The sequence below is a fragment of the Budorcas taxicolor genome, chromosome 10, assembly GCF_023091745.1.
Source record: "Budorcas taxicolor isolate Tak-1 chromosome 10, Takin1.1, whole genome shotgun sequence".
NCBI classification, from domain to species: domain Eukaryota; kingdom Metazoa; phylum Chordata; class Mammalia; order Artiodactyla; family Bovidae; genus Budorcas; species Budorcas taxicolor.
Genome location: NC_068919.1, coordinates 29,330,297 through 29,350,945, shown reverse-complemented (window position 1 = coordinate 29,350,945; position 20,649 = coordinate 29,330,297). Strand labels below are relative to the sequence as shown.

The following is a 20,649-nucleotide window of genomic DNA, read 5'->3' as shown; positions in this document are numbered from 1 at the left end:
CCCTTCCCATCCCCTTCCCCCTCTCCCTCCCTCTTTCTCTTTTCATCTCTCCCTCCAGACTTTCCTGGTTAATTTATCCTTTAGATTCTTTGAGAAGCCTTTTGAGGTCCTTCCAGTTAGATCCCATGCTTTGTAGTCCCACTGCATTTCATGCATTCACCAAACCCACCCCTACCCTTTATTGTAACTGCTTGTTTGACTTTCCTCCTGTACCTGCAGACAGTAAGCTGTTTTATGCAAAATTAAAGTCTGTTCCTATTGTTATTCCCAGCACTTAAAACAATGCCAAACCTACAGTAGACATTCAATAAATACTTCTTCAGTAACTGCTATGAATGAATATATGCAGGGTGAAATTATTTTATATGTTAAATACATCATTTATATAAGAAATTATGGTGACTCCTATAAACATCATGGTTTTATCTAGGTGGTAGGAGGGATGAAGGAACTGCAGTTTCATTTGGCCCTTCTTTTATTTTTTCCAGTTTTAAGTTTACTAACAGCAAATGAGACAGGTTTAAAAGAAGAAATATTTTGATTTAATAAGAAATTCTCACAACTATGATCATTACAATCTTTTATAGGGATAGAAAATTAAACAGGGAAATCATGATGCCCCATTACCTTTTCAGTTCAATAATCAGTAGAGTTCAAATGGCGTTATTATGAATATGAATGTTTATGTGAATAAATGTACCAGAAAAAAATAGAATCATATAAGTAATTTCCTTTACATTTACTCTAGGAATTCACTTTTTAAATGCTCAGTCTCCAAGGCATTCTTATAAGTCATGAAATGACCCAAGTCAAACACATCTGTTCAAAATGTGTTTTAGAAAGTTTATCTTAACAATAGTCAGTTGAAAAATTTATGTTCACCTTCCCCAAATATTTTATCCAAAAGAGAGCGTAGCATAATTTAGATGTATATGAAGCAAAGAGCATGCTTTTATACAATGAAAATTATATTGTGACACAAGTAAAAACTGATTTTATTGCTTCTGGTCTTTTCAGCTGGTCAAAATCCTTTTGAAATTTTGTTTTATTTTATTGATTTTATTAGCTTTATTTATTTGCATTTATATGAAGGATGAGACCACTTGACTAATGTCAGACAAAGTAGCAGGTATATTAAGTTTATAAAATAGTCATCTGATTTGAATCTTTTTCTGTATAACATTCCCCAAATGGGCAAAAATAGTAATATTCTTGATTCAGTGGGTTAGATGAGAAAAGTATTGACTACCTTGTGTAAATTTTATTTAGTTTTAGAGTTCAAAAAACAGAAAATGTTGATCTGATTTTGTCCTATTTCCAAGGGCATAACAAAAGCAATCAGTAACTCTCTCCTCCCTTTTACTTGATAATTCTGTTTGGTGGTGGCTTACTTTCTGTGAGTACAAAGCCAATTAGACTCTTTTCTGGAAGTATGCAGGATGTCTGGACCATGGAGAAGAGAGTCATTTGGTCTTTGAGTACTGTGTGCTACACACACTACTGGGAGAGAACTATGGGTTTCAGAGGGTTTAAGAAATTTAGAAACTTATAGTCTCATGACAAACACTGAAATTCATAGTGATGCAATACAGAAATATGTCACAAGGCAGCACAGGACAACTCCACAGGCAATAATAGTGATTTCTGTAAGTAGACCAGAAGGAAGCTGCATGTTACGGTTTATGTTTATTACTTTTTATTTCAGTTTTTAAGATTTAGTCTTCAGGTTTTTTTTCAGCCAGTCAAGATTCTTTTGAATCTTCATTTCATTTTCCTATTGTATTAGCTTTATGTCTTAGTATTCTTGTGAAGGGTGGGATCAAATGCCTGAAGTCTTTTGACTCTCAGTTTATAGAGCTTGATTTTTATTGAGTAGGCAATGGTCGACACCATAAGTTTTTGAGTGGATGAATGCCATCTCTTATATTGTTAAGGAAAGTTAGTGTATTGATAACATGTAGGTAGATGAGAAAATAAAGCAGGGAGACAAGAGATTACTGTAATAGTTCAAGCCCAAAATGATTAGGAAGGGTGTTAGAAAGGAAGAGAGTGTTTACTTTGTCTCATTCACTGCCAGATGCCTTATGTATAGAATAGGATTTAGCACGTAATAAGTCCTGAGTGAATATTTGTTGATTCAATAAATGAATTCCAGAAAAATTTTAAATGTAGGCTGTGTGGCAGAAGGAAAAGGAGTTAAGCTCAACTCCAGTATTTCAAGCTTGATTAAACTATTATAGAAATTGAGCAGGGAAAGAAGATTTTGAGGAAAAATCAAGAACTATGTTTTATTTAAAACAAGAATTCAGATTAGTCACTTAGTTGTGTGCAACTCTTTGTGACCACATGGACTGCAGCATGCCAGGCCTCCCTGTCCATCACCAACTCCCGGAGTTTACCCAAACGATTGTCCATTGAGTCGGTGATGCCATCCAACCATCTCATCCTCTGTCATCCCCTTCTCCTCATGCCTTCAATCTTTCCCAGCATCAGGGTCTTTTCAAATGACTCAGTTCGTCGCATCAGGTGGCCAAAGTATTGGAGTCTCAGCTTCAAAATCAGTCTTTCCAATGAACATTCAGGACTGATCTCCTTTAGGATGGACTGGTTAGATCTCCTTCCAGTCCAAGGGACTTTCAAGAGTCTTCAACACCATAGTTCAAAAGCATCAATTCTTCAGCACTCAGCTTTCTTTATAGTCCAACTCTCACATCCATACATGACTACTAGAAAAACCATAGCCTTGAATAGATGGACCTTTGTTGGCAAAGTAATGTCTCTGCTTTTTAATATGCTCTCAGGGTTGGTCATAACTTTCCTTCCAAGAAGTGAGCGTCTTTTAATTCATAGCTGAAGTCACCATCTACAGTGATTTTGGAGCCCCCAAAAATAAAGTCTGCCATTGTTACCACTGTTACCATCTGTTTGCCATGAACTGATGGGACCGGATGCCATGATCTCAGTTTTCTGAATGTTGAGCTCTAAGCCAGCTTTTTCACTCTCCTCTTTCACTTTTATCAAGAGGCTCATTAATTCTTCTTCACTTTCTGCCATAACTGTGGTGTCATCTGCATATCTAAGGTTATTGATATTTCTCCCAGCAATCTTGATTCCAGCTTGTGCTTCCACCAGCCCAGCATTTCTCATGATGTACTCTGCATATAAGTTAAATAAGTAGGGTGACAATATACAATCGTGATGTACTCCTTTTCCTATTTGGAACCAGTTCCATGTCCAGTTCTAACTGTTGCTTCCTGACCTGCATACAGATTTCTCAAGAGGCAGGTCAGGTGGTCTGGTATTCCCATCTCTTCCAGAATTTTCCAGTTTATTGTGATCCACGCAGTCAAAGGCTTTGGCATAGTCAATAAAGCAGAAATAGATGTTTTTTCTGGAACTCTCTTGGTTTTTTGATGATCTAGTGGATGTTGGTAATTTGATCTTTGTTCCTCTGCTTTTTCTAAAACCAGCTTCAACATCTGGAAGTTCGCGGTTCACGTACTCTTGAAGCCTGGCTTGGAGAATTTTGAGCATTACTTTACTAGTGTGTGACATGAGTGTAATTGTGTGGTAGTTTGAACATTCTTTGGCATTGCCTTTCCTAGGGATTGGAACGAAAACTGAACTTTTCCAGTCCTGTGACCACTGCTGAGTTTTCCAAACTTGCTGGCATATTGAATGCAGCACTTTCACAGCATCATCTTTTAGGATTTGAAATAGCTTAGCTGGAATTCCATCACCTCCACTAGCTTTTTTTGTTGTGATGCTTTCTAAGGCCCACTTGACTTCACATTCAGGATATTTGGCTCTAGGTGAGTGATCACACCATCGTGATCATCTGGGTCATGAAGATCTTTTTTGTACAGTTCTTCTGTGTATTCTTGCCACCCCTTCTTAATATCTTTTGCTCCTTAGATCCATACCATTTCTGTCCTTTATTGAGCCCATCTTTACATGAAATGTTCTCTTCATGTGTCTAATTTTCTTGCAGAGATCTCTAGTCTTTCCCATCAATGCTCCCATGTAAAACACTCAATAAGTATTTGGAGTTGTGGGGGAAGGAGATACATGGGAGAGAGTTTAATGACTAAGCTTTTCACTTTGAGAGCCATTTTGCAATAGAGATGATAGATATAATAGGAGTCATGATCCTCAAAGAAGGTATATGTAGATAAAGAGCAGAAGGTCCAAGGGAAGAGCAGATTAATAGAGAAAGGATGACATATGTCAGCTACTTTCTGTGCACTAGGCATTGGATTAAAAGCTTTATATGTATTATATCTTTTAATAGAGCATCCCCCTGAGGGCAGGCTTTCCCTAAACAAATGGAAATTCAGAGAACAAGTAATTCATCCCAGGTCCCCTGCCCAATAATTGTTGGAACTAGAATATGAACCTAAAGATATTTCCCCCTAGTTTTCTAATTCTGCTCAAATTAATCTCTGTTCATAAATTTTGTCTATCTTTTCCAGTAAATCTCTAATATATAATTATCAGTTCAGTTCAGTCACTCAGTCATGTCCGACTCTTTGCAACCCCATGAATCGCAGCACGCCAGGCCTCCCTGTCCATCACCATCTCCCAGAGTTCACTCAAACTCACGTCCATCGAGTCAGTGATGCCATCCAGCCATCTCATCCTCTGTTGTCCCCTTTTCCTCCTGCCCCCAATCCCTCCCAGCATCAGAGTCTTTTCCAATGAGTCAACTCTTCGCATGAGGTAGCCAAAGTACTGGAGTTTCAGCTTTAGCATCATTCCTTCCAAAGAACACCCAGGGCTGATCTTTAGAATGGACTGGTTGGATCTCCTTGCAGTCCAAGGGACTCTCAAGAGTCTTCTCCAACACCGCAGTTCAAAAGCATCAATTCTTCGGCACTCAGGTTTCTTCACAGTCCAACTCTTGCATCCATACATGACCACTGGAAAAACCATAGCCTTGACTAGACGGACCTTTGTTGGCAAAGTAATGTCTCTGCTTTTGAATATGCTATCTAGGTTGGTCATAACTTTTCTTCCAAGCAGTAAGCGTCTTTTAATTTCATGGCTGCAATCACCATCTGCATTTATGATTTTGGAGCCCAAAAACATAAAGTCTGACACTGTTTCCCCATCTATTTCCCATGAAGTGATGGGATCAGATGCCATGATCTTCGTTTTCTGAATGTTGAGCTTTAAGCCAACTTTTTCACTCTCCTTTTTATGTTAAACTCGTTGTCTGTTGGGTTCAGTATTTGATTAATGTGTGGGTCTGTTTCTATTTTGTTTGTTTTTCTCCTGATTATAGTCACATTTTTCACTTTTTATTTCTTAATTTGTTTTATATATTTTATGGTAGATAATGAATAAATAAGAACAACAGAGACTGAAGTAAATGTTTACTCCAGAAAAGTCACACCACTTCCTCTCTGTGACAGCTAGTCTGAGGTGTTTATTCTTTTTAGTCTATTTTCCAGTTGAGGTGAGTCTGGTTTGATTTTTGTTTCATTTCAGTTTGCTACTTGTTTGAAATGTTTTGAAAGCAGGATAAAGGTTCTCCGTTTATCAGGGCATGTAATCTATTCTCCAATGAGTCTAGAGATCTCTTCCTCTTCCTCCTACCCTGTCCCCATGTTTTAAAGTCCTACACCACTGTTTTGTGCCTTTTCAGGGCCTTACTACTCTCAGCCTTTCTCTGCCCTCTCTCTGGCTTTCCAAGTCTTGGCCGAAATCTCTCAATCTTCCTGCCCTGTAACCACCCCTTGGTACCTTGAAAGTTCAATAGCAAAGACTTACTGGGCAGGTGTTCTCAAAGGGATCTCTGTCTCTCCCCTCTCCTGCCCTGGAGAGGAGCAGTTTTCTGAAGGTAGCCACTCTGTGCACTTAGTTAAGACTCTGAAAAAGAATTGGCAGGCTATACATACTCCCTGGGCTCTTCAGGACTCTTAATAATCCAGCACAGAGGTCCACAAGAGTTTGGCTTTCCACATACACTGATAGACACCCCACATCCATGAAGCTTTGCTTCTACTCTGTCTGTTCCCCCATTAGGAAAGTGGCCATGAGTCTTCACTCATCTCAGAAAAGCTTACCCTGATCTGCTATTAGTTCATCCAGATGCCTGTGAATTCTCAGATCTCTGTATGTAAAACACAAAGGTGTGGTTTTGTAGCTGATCTGGCATATTTTTGGTGTTATGGTGACAATTGTCTGCTTCCACTTTTTATATACTAACTGATACTATTTAATAAATGTCTTAATCCTTTATATCATACTTTAGGGGGAAAAAAGCAACTTGAAAAACACTTTTTTAATTTTTCAATATAGTTTGCTATCTTATTCATTTAAATTATGGAAAGAATCATGATAATTCAGTAAGGAACTAAACCTTAGGAAAACCTATCCAGTATTTTCAGTTACAATGATATTGACAGAGAAACTATCAAAGTGAACTACAGAAACTGTATTTAGAATGAGGAGGTGCTGGCCTACACTAATACTAATTCTGAGTTGGAACCCAGACACAGACCTGAGATACATTAGAATAAAGTTGCTACTTTCTATGAGTAATGTAGATATGAGCAACACTTGCTTACATGTTTTAGAAAAGCAGATTGAACGTCTCATACCACAAATATGTCTCTGGATTCTCCACTTACCTTAACTGACCCCTGTTTTAAAAAATCAAATCACACATGCCTGCTAGGTTGCTTCAGTCATGTTCATTTCTTTACAGCCCCTTGGACTATAACCCTCCAGACTCCTCCATACATGGGATTCTCCAAGTAAGAATACTGGAGTGGGCTGCCATGCCCTCCTCCAAGGGATTTTCCCAATCTAGGGATCGAATGCATTGGCAGGCAGGTGCTTTATCACTAGCACCACCTGGGAAGCCCAATCAAATGCACACATCACGCTTTTGTGCTACCAGGTTGTTGATTTCTAACATAGTGCTATGCCTTAGCTAAAGATTCCTTAAAGAAAGTGGCTAGCTTAGGCTTTGCTTCTTGAGGAGGTTCTCTCAGGACATCAAGGGGCCTTGGAACTGGCCAAACGTAAGCCAGTATTTTTCTGAATACTTATGTCTACTAGAGCTTTAAGCTAATAGAGTTTAGAGGGTCTGCAAAAGACATCATAAGGATTCATAGGCTACTTTGTGGTTCATCAGCCATAAAATGCACTGCACTCTTGGAATCTGGAACCCATGGATTCTGGAATTCTGAAATCTGTCTGTGTAAAATCTTCCTTGACTTGGAATCTGTGTCCCTGCTGGTCAATGAGTGGTAGAGGGGGAAGAAATTGCACATATTATTTACAGAATCAACATCACTGTTTCATCATACTGTGGTATTGAAATATAGGGTGTAATATATTTAGTAAGCTTCCAGAGACCAAGGACATTGTTTGTTTACTCCTGGAACTTTTTCATCTAACAAAGCCTGCCCAATAATCACTATTCAGTAAATGTTTGTGGAAGAACTGACTGGATGAATATTATGGAAATATTTTATGTGAATTGAAAATATCACTGGATATATCCAAATTTTAGATTTCCTAGTGCTGTCTGGCTTAATATAGCAGCTTACATTATTTTTACTTAGGGACTAACAGAATTACTTCAGTAGGATAACAGCTATGCCAACATTAATTTTAAAAAATCCAATTATGCTTTTGTGGTAGATTATAGAAATTTTGCAAAGCTTCAATTATACATTTTCTAAAAAAAGAAGTCTGTGGTTATTAAGATATATTCCCACATAAACAAGACTGACCATAAAGGTGAGAGTAGAAGCTTCCCTTGGCAGAAAGTCACTGGAATGAAAAGACCAAGGAAGGGAGATGAGAAGGGGTCGGGCACTAGCTGACAGAACAAGGAAACGCCCTTGAAATCCATACCCCATTATTATTCCTACATTTTTACTGCAAAGCAGACATTAATTTAATTTGGTTTACTACTGTAATCTATTCCTGTTATCTGCTCTCATAATGGCCGGCTGCCATAATTCTGCCTTGCCAGTTCTCTACTTCATGACCCACCACGGTGAAAATTTATCTACTACATTTTTGCAAGTTCATATACTAAATGCCATCTCATTTTCTTTCCCTCACTTTTCTTGCTGTTTTGCTTTATAGGTCATTCACATTACCACTGATCCTTAGAGGGAATAGAATTTTCATAGATCCATCCTTTCAATCCCTAAGGGCACATAGTCAATAGATGAAATGTAATGGAGTTGGAATGGTAGCACAACTATAAAAATAACCAAATAAATAAATGTATAATATTTATGCAGGTAAAACTGAAAACTCAGGCCACAGTCCCAGCACTGGCAGTTTCAGAGAACATCAGTGGAGTCACTCTTCCTTTGGGCTATGAGGATTTGGGGCTAGGAGAGGTTGTAAGCAGGAAAAGCTGTAAAATTCAGAATGAAGGAGCTAGAATCATAGTGATAAAGCCTCCATGAAAGACCAGAAAGATTCTGTTGCATAGCCAGTGAGAGTGCTCCCCAGCTCTGATTCCAGCCTTGTACCAGCCCAATAAGAGAGGATTTTACTCTCAGTATCAGGATCATTTAAATAACAACTTGTATTTGATGCAAAGCATAGGGTCAGGGTGGGGAGTGGTTGTTTCTTTGCTGTTTTTTGTTTTTTTTTTAAATTTCAGGTTTAATCAGACAAACATTATAAGCTATTCCAACCTTTCTTGGAGTTAGACCCTTCCAGGGCTTGTTTGAAGCATTAGAACTTCATTAGATCTTGATATTCTTAGAACTTTACTACTAATAATAGTCTTAAGCATAATAACCATGTTTATGACTTCCTTTCATTCATAAGCCCAAGGAAAGGCCTTAGATTACATTCTCTTGTGTTGTCTGAGAAATTTTCTAAGCGCATTTTTTCCCCTTCCACATATAGGTCAAAGGGCAGGGAAAGCACAATTTGGCTGCATATATTCTCATTTAGTACAAAATGACTTAGTATCCTTCCTCCTTTTGAAGCTAAAGCTAGTGTCAAACTTTATAGTAATCTTTAAGCTTTTTCATTATACATAAAAATGTTGGTCTAATATATCTTTTTATAAGGATTTGGGAATTATTTAAAATGCTATGCTTTATGATAACATTCTTCAAATGGTTTTTAACAGTTTTTAAACAGAAATATACAATCATTTTCCTATAGCTCACAATCTATTTTGGAATTAAAGTTTCCAACATGGATATTTTTTTAGGACAAAATAAGTTAAGGGAACATTTTTGTTATCTAAGTTTTAAGTTTCCTGTTTCTTTCTCTTTTTTTTTTCTATTTTCAGCTTTCTAAGAAATATGGAGTCCATGTTTGTGGAGAAGGTGGAGAATATGAAACATTCACTTTGGATTGCCCTCTATTTAAGAAGAAAATAATTGTGTAAGATATGATTTCAGCATTTTCTTCCCCTTCCTCAAATTTAAGTGATGGAAGCAACTTAATTTTAAGCTGGAGGCAACTTTTGTTGGGAGAAATAGAACATGTCCTCCAAGTTCACGAACACTCAATTTGTGTAATACCAGTGAAGTCGTCTGAATACCTAAATCAATACCTGACAAGACGAGGCCTTCATAGAAGCCTATAAACTTTTTAGACATTGCACTTTCGTTTACTTGCTGATTATGGCCTGCAGTAAAACTGGTACCTACACACTGACACTTTTATCCTTTCATGAAGTGTGAATTGCCTGTATTATTTATCTTTCATTACAGCTACATTTGATAAACTGCCACATCAGTAGCCTGTGGGTTCCATTAACTCCATCCTCTTTTTCCTTTTTCTTGGCTTTAATAACTTAGAATGGTTATACTAAACAGTTCTCTTCAATTATTTGGGGTTATTTTTACATATAAACTTCTTAAAAATGAATTCTGTTTATGGTGAGTAGTGTGATTTCTTTGCCATAAATTGTTAAAAATTTGTGTAGTGAAAGACAGGGACTTTCTTCAGTTCGTTACATCATTACCCTTACTCTTAATTTATGTCACTCTTCTCATATGCTAATAGAGCATTTTATTTGCTTTTCCTAAGCCCTTTAGCTTCTTGAAAAGGTTGTCAGAATTATGCTTGATTTCAGAAACCTCATCTGCTAAAAGATTAGAATCTTGGATTGAATAAACAGGTTCAATGTTTTCAACACTGAAAGGTATTTCTTTGTACATACTAATAATGAAGGAAGGAGTGTTCTAAGAAGTAAAGACAACTCGAGGTGAATTTTCTAAAAAAAATACCTTTATCTTCAGAAACACGGCCAAGACCTCAATCTTTGCAATATTTGCCCATTCTTTCTTTTCTTGTTTCTTCTAACTTCTTTCCCATTAATAATCATCAGAATAACAATTCATTTGGCAAATATGCACCTACTACCTATTACGCCTGAAACATTCTACTGGGCACCATGGATGTTGGACATAGTTCCTGTCTCCAAAATGATGGGAGGAAGACGCATCTGCATAGAATTTGACACAAAATGGTAGAGAATAAGTCACAAGAAAAATTTCATAAATAGGAGGTATTTCTCCTGACTTCAGTGATTACAAAACAATTCATAATTGAATTGTGGATTAGGTATTGCTTCTATGAAAAAATACTGTCTTGTTACTCAAGAAGAGCATTTCCATGCTAGGGTGAAATTACAGTATAATGGGAAACGTTCAGTATACTTACTTATTCATATGGGACTAACAAAATTAGGAAAAAAATAAAAAGCACAGAGAAAAAAAGGCCAAAGAAGAATATTCTTCCTATTTATTTGACAACTTGAGGTCCTAGGGCACCTAGAAGTCTTTATGGACAACCTAGAATTATAAGAAATGTACTGCTTTATATTACATAACCAGAGGGTTTGTTTATCATAGTAAACTTTAGACCTGAAAAATGAATCTTTCTTCTTATCGTTTTGTAGATAAGGAAACTTCAACCTAACTGAGACAATGGCACGATGGGAGTTAGTCATGATGTTGAAGAGAGGGAAGTCGGGGGAGGTGTATTAGAACCCTCTAGTGCCAAAATGAGCTGTTCAGTTGAACTGGGTAATCATTTGTTGAGGAAAATTATGTGGGTGGAACTCTGCAGGCTGCTGCCCTGCTCTGTAAGAGTTCTTTGAGAATGGAGGGGCTAATCAGCAATACTGTAATGTGTACCCCTTAAGAACAGAGGAAGACGTGCTGAGGATATTTCTTTCTTATCAGCTAATCACTAATCTAAATCTGATGCTTAAGCAAATTCTTTGCTTTGTTTTCTTCATATGTTCTGCCTCACCTCAGCTTCACAGCTTTCTTATTTAAATTCTTTTCTCTAGATTGCCTTCTCATTTATCCCTACTTTGCTAAATCCTTCCATTTTTAAAAACTTTGGTAGTTTTTGCCCCCAGTGCCTATTTTCATAACTGAACTCTCAGAACATACAGTGAAAGTGAAGTCGCTCAGTCGTGTCTGACTCTTTGTGACCCCATGGACTGTAACCTCTCAGGCTCCTCTGTCCATGGGATTTTCCAGGCAATAGCACTGGAGTGGATTGCCATTTCCTTCTCCAGCGGATCTTCCCAACCCAGGGATCAAACCCAGGTCTCCCGCATTGTAGACAGATGCTTTACCATCTGAGCCACCAGGGAAGTCCCCAGAACATACAGTAGACACTACTATAACCTGTTATATACTATAACTTAAGTATAACTTAAGAAAGAAATACATAAAAGTGAAATAGTATATATAAAAAAATAAACAATAAGTGAAATTAATTCAATGATATTCAACATTTATTAGAACATACAGTAGACACTAATAAATGTTGGATATCATTGAATTAATTTCACTTGTTTATTTTTATATATACTATTTCACTTTTATGCATTTCTTTCTTAAGTTATACTTAAGTTATAGTATATAACAGGTTATAGTAGTTGACTGGAAAAAGAATATCACCCACTATGTACAAAATCTTTCCTTTACTTTAAAATAGAAAATTTCCTTACCATACCTATCTGATAAGCACTGAATGTGATGATATGAGTGAACAAGCATCGCACATTCTAAAACCATTATGTAAATTATTTCACTTAGAGATGGTTGTCCTTGTGATAAAATTAAAAGGTAAGTTTAGACCAGGTAACTACTTGTTAACAAATGACTATTAATCATCATGGATCCTGTAAATTGGACTTTATTTGGGAGACAAATTTATGCTATTTCCTATTCTATTTGATATAGTAGTGATCTTCCGCAATTAGCATACAACTAGTTGATTATTAGGAGTCCCCTTTTAAATTTCTGATTCAAAATTTTATTTTTAAAAAGGAGATTACATCTAACAGGAGAAAAATATAAACTTTTTCATGTAAAATTATTTGATTATAATTGGTGATTTAAAAAAAAACACAGATTAACTCTCTTGTATAATGAAGTAATTTAGACAAATGGGGTGGTTCTAGAAGTTTAGACTTCCCTTGTGGCTCAGCTGGTTAAGAATCCACTTGCAATTTGGGAGAGCTGGGTTCGATCCCTGGGTTGGGAAGATCCCCTGGAGAAGGGAGAAGCTACCCACTCCTGTGTCCCTGATCTGGAGAATTCCATGGTCTGTATAGTCCATGGGGTCGCAAACAGTTGGACATGACTGAGTGGCTTTCACTTTCACTTGCTAGAAGTTTATTATGAGATATATTAACATTTAAAAATCTTGTAGGAAAGACTAGCATACCAGTCTTGGCCTGGAAGTAATTTAGAAAAAATTTTACTAGACCATTTTACAATACACGTTTCACATCAATTACGATGTGCCTACCCACCTCTAGATACAAATTTTTAGATCAGAAAATAGCTTTTTCCTGAGGAGCCTTGATAAAAAGAATTATGGCTTAGTCTTTAAGAGAAGAAGATACTTGTGGGTCGTAAAATAATAAACCTATTTTCCTATTGTTTCTTACTTTGAAATATGTATGTATGTATATTGAAAGTAAGAATTGAAACACAAGAAATATAGCCAATATTTTGGGGAAAAAAAGTAAAAACTAAAGTCTCAGTACTGTATTAATGAAAGTGATAATTTTCTTCTTGCTATTGATGAACACATCTTTAATGTCAGTATTTGATACAACCCCACATTTCCATTTGAACTAACAATGTTAATATACTACTACTAGACAGTTGCTATGTATGGGATGGGTGGATGGATAGAAGAAACAGTGGGAAGGAAGGAGGGATGAAAAGAACTAAATTCGATGATTAAAACACTATGCACTCATTTTCCCCACTCACTCCTGGTTTCTACCTATTCAAGTCAAGACATAACTCAGCCCAGAGCATCCTAATATCACATTTAGCAGTGGGGATGAATCAAGAACTTTCCTTATCTACTTTCTCATGTCTCTCCTATATCACTTGGGAAATTAAAATATATGAACTAATTTTCCTTGTATTTAAATTTATATAATTATTTTTATTATGCTAGAGGTGCTATATGATGTTATTGGTATATATGTGTGATTATGTTCATCTATACATATACAAGTAATATGCATGTATGAAAATGTATATATTCAGGTAAAGATAGGTTATTGAAAAATCTGTGTGGATTTTTGATAGTAAATATGTTTAATGAAGTTAAACTATACAGTAATTTTTTTATTCAACAAATGAGTGAATACCTGGCAATATATTCTTCTCTGAGCCAGAGGTGAAGGAAGTATGGAGGAACAGACAGACAAAGATGAACAAAACGTGGTCCCTCATTGAGAATGAAGACAAGCACAGAAACACATAGTTCTAATATAGTAGATGTATTATGAAGGGGCTGTTGGGTTGCAAAGATCCCTTGGAGGAGGAAATGGCAAACCATTCCAGTATTCTTGCCTGGAAAAATCCCATGGACAGAAGAGCCTGGTGGGCTACAGTCCATGGGATCACAAAGAGTCGGACACGACAGAGCAACTGAATGTGTGTGTGCGTGTGTGCACACACGCACACACACACAAATGCATGACCAAAGCACAGAAAGCAGAAAACTAGCACTGTGTGAGGATGTCAGGCAAGGCTTCACAGAAATGTGAGGATAAGTGTGAGTTCATGGGGGATATCTATGTGTGGTTGTGTTTTCGAGGGGAAGTAGGAACCAAGAGAAAGTATCAGTTTTTTGAAGTGAGAGGGTAGGGCCTGATCTCATACCTTGAGAGGGAGTCTGCTTCAGATGAGAGAGACTCAAACCTGGCTCAGGTAGCTGCCCTTTTGAAGTTGTAAGTGGGGATAAGCCTAATGTAGCATATTGAAAGTGAATGTCAGATCCAGCTCTTTGCTATAGAGAAATCTCCATTCTGTAAGAGGTCGAGGCTGCACTGATTACTTGTATCAGTAGGGACAGAGGAGGAGGGTAGCCAACTGAAAAGCATTTTTGCTGTGCTTCAGTTGTTCTTAATTTGGGGGGTTTCTCTGAGGGTACTCCAGCAGATCCTGTTCTGGGTTTCAGAAGCTGACAGAAACCAGAGACCCTTGAAAGTTGAGTTTCAACTGACAGTTTATGAAAGAAAAGAAGAGCAGTAGTGGCATTATGCTCTTTGAAGCTAGAAGTTATTTATTTGATATCTATTATCTATTTTCCAGTTGATTCTGGCTTTGTATAAGAGAATGAAATTATATTAGTCAATTGTGGATTTAAGAGAATCCATAAAAATCATATTCCTCTTCATTTAGTTCTGTTATATAGTATAGTTAGAATGTTATGTATTTTCTCTGGAAAATGGTCTTGATTCAAATGTGATAATTGTATCAATTAAGTGAGTCATATGCTGCCAACCTTCTGTTTCTAGTGGGGATAACTGGCATGAGAAGGGAGGGCCCAAAACCCTTTCTACTGACACAACATTGGTTTGAGTTAGTCATAGTTTTGGTGTATCCATTGTCAAGTATATCAAGACCAAGCTCCTACATCAGGCATAATCCAGGCTCAGGGTCAGTTTCCAAAGCTGGAAATGGTAACCCCGAGAGATTGAAATTTAACATAAAAATGAGATCATACACAGGAGTAAGAATTTTAATCTATTGATGAGCCAAGACACGACAGAATGATATCTGTTCATTTCCAAGGCACACCATTCAATATCACAATAATCCAAGTCTGCAGCTGAAGTTGAATGGACCTACAAGAACTTCTAGATCTAATACCCAAAAAAGATGTCATTTTCATTATAGGGAAATGGAATGCAAAAGTAGGAAGTCAAGAAATACCTGGAGTACAGGCAAATTTGGCCTTGCAGTACAAAATGAAGCAGGGAAAAGGCTAATAGAGTTTTGCCAAGAGAATGCACTGGTCATAGCAAACACCCTCTACCAACAACACAAGAGAAGACTCTACACATGGACATCACCAGATGGTCAACACCAAAATCAGATTGATTATGTTCTTTGCAGTCAAAGATGGAGACGTTCTATACAGTCAGCAAAACCAAGACTGGGAGCTGACTGTGTCACAGACCATGAACTACTTATTGCCAAATTTAGACTTAAATTGAAGAAAGTAGGGAAAACCACTAGACCATTCCAAATCCCTTACAATTATACAGTGGAAGTGACAAATAGATTCAAGGGATTAGATCTTATAGACAGAGTGCCTGAAGAATTATGGACAGAAGTTACTGACATTGTACAGGAGGCAGGGATCAAGACCATCCCTGAGGAAAAGAAATGCAAAAAGGCAAAATGGTTGTTGAGGAGGCCTTACAAATAGCTGTGAATAGAAGAGAAGCGAAAGGCAAAGGAGAAAAGATATAACCATTTGAATGCAGAGTTCCAAAGAATACCAAAGAGAGCTAAGGAAGCCTTCCTCAAGGATCAATGCAAAGAAATAGAGGGGGGGAAAAAAGAATGGAAAGGCCTAGAGATCTCTTCAAGAAATTAGAGATACCAAGGAAACATTTCATGCAAAGATGGGCTTAATAAAGGACAGAAATGGTATGCACCCAACCAAAGCAGAAGATATCAAGAAGAGGTGGCAAGAATACACAGAAGAACTATACAAAAAAGATCTTCATGACCCAGATAATCACCATGGTGTGATCACCAACGTAGCGCCAGACATCCTGGAATGTGAAGTTGAGTGGGCCTTAGAAAGCATCACAACAAACAAAGCTAGTGGAGGTGATGGAGTTCCAGTTGAGCTATTTCAAATCCTAAAAGATGATGCTGTGAAAGTGTTGCACTCAATATGTCAGCAAAATTGAAAACTCAGCAGTAGCCATAGGACTAGAAAAGTCAGTTTTCATTCCAATCCCAAAGAAAGGCAATGCCAAAGAATGCTCAAACTACCACACACTTGAACTCATCTCACACGCTAGTAAAATAATGCTCAAAATTCTCCAAGCCAGGCTTCAACAGTATGTGATTCGTGAACTTCCAGATGTAGAAGCTGGTTTTAGAAAAGGCAGAGGAACCAGAGATCCAATTGCCAACATCACTGGATCATGGAAAAAGCAAGAGAGTTCCAGAAAAACATCTATTACTGCTTTATTGACTATGCCAGAGCTTTTGACTGTGTGGATGACAACAAACTCTGGAAAATTCTTTAAGAGATGGGAAGACCAGACCACTTGACCCGCCTCTTGAGAAATCTGTATGCAGGTCAGGAAGCAACAGTTAGAACTCAACGTGGACCAACTGACTGGTTCCAATAGGTTAAGGCATATGTCAGGGCTGTATATTGTCTCTGTGCTTATTTAACTTATATGCAGGATACATCATGAGAAACGTTGGGCTGGAAGAAGCATAAGCTGGAATCAAGATTGCCAGGAGAAATATCAGTAACCTCAGATATGCAAATGTCACTACATTCATGTCAGAAAGTGAAGAAGAACTAAAGAGCCTCTTGATGAAAGTGAAAGAGGAGAGTGAAAAAGCTGGCTTAAAGCTCAACATTCAGAAAACTAAGATCATGGCATCTGGTCCTATCACTTCATGGCAAATAGATGAGGAAACAGTAGAAAGAGTGACTTTATTTCGGGGCTCCAAAATCACTGCAGATGGTGACTGCAGCCATGAAATTAAAAGACACTTGCTCCTTGAAAGAAAAGTTATGACCAGCCTAGATAGCATATTAAAAAGCAGGGACATTACTTCGCCAACAAAGGTCCGTCTAGTCAAAGATATGGTTTTTCCAGTGGTCATGTATGAATGTGAGAGTTGTACTATAAATAAAGCTGAGCACCGAAGAATTGATGCTTTTAAACTGTGATGATGGAGAAGACTCTTGAGGGTCCCTTGGACTATAAGGAGATCCAACCAGTCCATCCTAAAGGAAATCAATCCTAAATATTCATTGGAAGGAATGATGCTGAAGCTGAAACTCCAATACTTTGGCTACCTGATGCGAAGAACTGACTTATTGGAAAAAACCCTGATGTTGAGAAAGATTGAAGGCAGGAGGAGAATGGGACGATAGAGGATGAGGTGACTAGATGGCATCACCACCTCAATGGACATGAGTTTGAGTAAACTCTGGGAGTTGGTGATGGATAAGGAGGCCTGGCGTGCTGCAGTCCATGGGGTCTCTAAGAGTCGGACACGACTGAGCAACTGAACTGATGAGGCAAGACAGAACCAAGACAGACAAGTATGAAGTAAATAAGCAGGACAACTTAACTAAGGTTAACAAGGCAGAGAGGCAAGTGGTAAAAAGCAAGAGGTCTGCTCTTTACTTTCTTTTTCTCCTCCTCTTGTTCATTATACAGGGAGGCATCGTTTGGTTTAGGTAGTCTGTGAAGACAGGTTATTACTTTCTTTCCTGATCACAACTCTTTAATGATTTTATTTCTATTGTAATGTGTTACTTTTCTTTTAATGTCATAGAAGCCCATCTTGTTAAAGCACTAACAAGATTCATATTTGATACAAAAGGTTCATGAATGGTATGATCAGACTGCTTTTCCTCTCTCTCTGATTTTCATGTGAAAAGTAAACAGATTTTGCCCATGAAAACTTAATATACTGGATCCTAGTATTTTGAGATTTCTTCTATTGTCACTAAATAACTTTTGATTACAAACACGATTCAAAATTATTTTATATAAGTGGAAAAGATGAAAAGTAAGAATCTATTTAGCTGAACCACAATGGTTAAAATGCTGACAATGTACTAGTATGAACACTGCAACTAGTTCCTGAGGCTTTAAAAAGAGATGAGCAATTTCTGCTTTTAGAATTTCAATTAAAATGCAAAAACAATTTCTTAATAAACAACAATAAAAATAATCAGTTATTAGAACTTCACACATAATCTTATTTATTTACATGTGCTTTACAGGGTATCTTTGATAAAAGTTGATTTAATTTACATGTATCCAAATGGTGCCAGCAAGCAGTTCATCCTATTTTACCTGAATGTGGTAATTGCTATGTCAGACAGTCAATTTTAATAGCAATGATATTACAGTGTGAAGAGTTCATGTAGCGCTTAAAACCATCACCAGTACAGCTTTTGTGAAGGATAATTGAGATTTTGTGTGAAACACTGAATGAATTACCTCTTGAAAATGAAAAGAATAATGAAGATAAAGCCCTATTGTTTAATGGTTAGCCCATACCAACCAAGTTTGTGGAAATGAAATTGAATAGAGCCTTCAAGTTGTAAAACTGTTCAGAGAGCTTTGAGTGAACCTGAAAGTTGAACTGTGTGTCCTCATAAAGATGAAAACCTTCTTTACTTACTCTTGAAAGTTTAGTTCCCTCCATCTTTTCCCCAATTAAATGTTTAATTATTAAAAGTAGATGTTAATCACTAATTGTGAAGTAAATATGTATACAGTAGTATTCCAGTAGAAATAAATGAGGATTTTTGGTCTTTTCTAGTCACTAGTAGGAGTTAGTTTGCCACAAGACAGATTTTGCATAGTATATAAACTAATTAGAATTTTTATTTTATTTCAGAGATTCATCAGAAGTAGTCACACATTCAGCTGATGCATTTGCACCTGTGGCTTACCTACGCTTTTTAGAATTGCACTTGGAGGACAAGGCAAGTAATCTAAAATTTGCAGTGATTTAAAGTGAAAATTGGGATATATGCATTGTCTCTATATATGTAATTCTATAACAACAAATGAAAGGTAAAAAATGATTTTTTTCAGATCCTAAGTCAATAACTAAGAATTTTTCAAATGTTTATGATTCTGAGAGCTCTATATGATACAAAAGACATTACATTTCTAAAGAGTTTGTAGTTCATCTGAAAAGGGAATCATATATACATTAATCAAGGAGAAGACAGGACAATGTATAACCAAATATTAAATCATCTAGTAAATTAAGAGTTAGGTTGTTGAGCGTTTGCTATAGGGGAAGGGTTTGAGGATAAATTAAATACTCATACAAAATTTAAGAGGAGAATGAGAAATTATAGCCATTCCAAAAATAAACAAGAGAACAGAAGTACAAATAAAAGATGGAAAAAAAGCAAAAACTATGAGTTTTATTTTAAATATATTGTCAAGATACAGCAGAAAGTTTATTTTTAAATGTTTTATAAAGTAGTTACGGTCTAGATTAGACCCTTTGATTAAAAGTTCTGCTCCTTAAGACATAAAGGATTAGGAAAAGGCTTCTGTATCTTTCGTGTTCTATCACCAAGTCTTGATGCAAACCCAGAGTTTTAAATATATAATAGATAATCTGAGGAATCAAGAGATTCAATGATTGACAAAAGGAGAAAAATGGGAACCCCAGAAATCTCTTAGTCAGCAGGAGTTTCCAAAAGTAGAGAATGATATTTACTGTCATTTCTCCAGAAAAATTAGGATAGACAGGGTTGAAGATAGATCATTGAATTGGCCTGGAAGGAGGCTATTTCAGTGACCTTTTACCCAAAAGCTGGTAACCCTGGAGACAATGAAGCTAAACTATCCAGACTTCTTTCAGATCCGCTGAAAGAAGCTTCTTATTTCTAGGTCTCTGCTACTTTTGCTGCCATGTGCATACACACAAAAATCAAAACCACCAAATTCTGGTTTAGATACACTGGCCAATGTACATATATACGTTCAGCTCTACCTAAATAGCTCATTATTCACTGTTTGGCTATTTCCTTAGTCTTCACTGACCATTTGCCCTCTTTGGGAAAACAATGTTACTTCTTTGAGGTACAGTACTCATTGACACTGAATAAATATGGTGTGTTTCTTTTGTTTTTTTTTTAGGTGTCCCCAGTACCTGACAACTGCAGAACATCTAATTATATACATAACTCTTGAAAAACATTTTTGTTACTAACCTGCTATTTCTATTTAATTTTTAAAATTATATAGCATTGTCCTAATTATTTTGTGCCACTTTTTCTCATTACCCTTTTTTTTAATTCTTAGAAATATTTACTTAATCAGAAATTAATAGAACCATTGATTGGTTAACACATCCTGTGCATCATCTCTGGCAGATTTTTCTTTTCCCTTTTACTTCATCTGCAGTCCTCATTTCTTAACATGTCTTTGCCTTTATCACCCTGATTTATTATCTTTTTCTTGTTCCTGCTCTCATCTCAGACAATGATATCATGATGTAAAGGCATTTGAAAATGAAGATGAAAAGGCAATCACTATATTTAGTTAATCACGTTTACTGGGTGTCATCATTTTTGTTTTGAATATATTCATTGCTTCAACATTACTGGACAATCAGG

At 36.7% G+C, this 20,649-nt stretch overlaps 1 protein-coding gene across 1 annotated transcript in view; it reads left to right on the top strand.

Annotated features, from left to right (window-relative positions):
* Positions 1-20,224, top strand: part of DPH6 (diphthamine biosynthesis 6) — a 199,064-nt gene extending 178,840 nt beyond the window's left edge. Inside the window, exons 7-9 of the mRNA XM_052646951.1 lie at positions 9,287-9,381; positions 18,906-18,993; positions 20,171-20,224. Of these exons, the coding sequence (XP_052502911.1) occupies positions 9,287-9,381; positions 18,906-18,993; positions 20,171-20,224 (237 nt within the window). The remainder of the gene's footprint in view (positions 1-9,286; positions 9,382-18,905; positions 18,994-20,170) is intronic.
* The last annotated feature ends 425 nt before the right edge of the window (positions 20,225-20,649 follow it).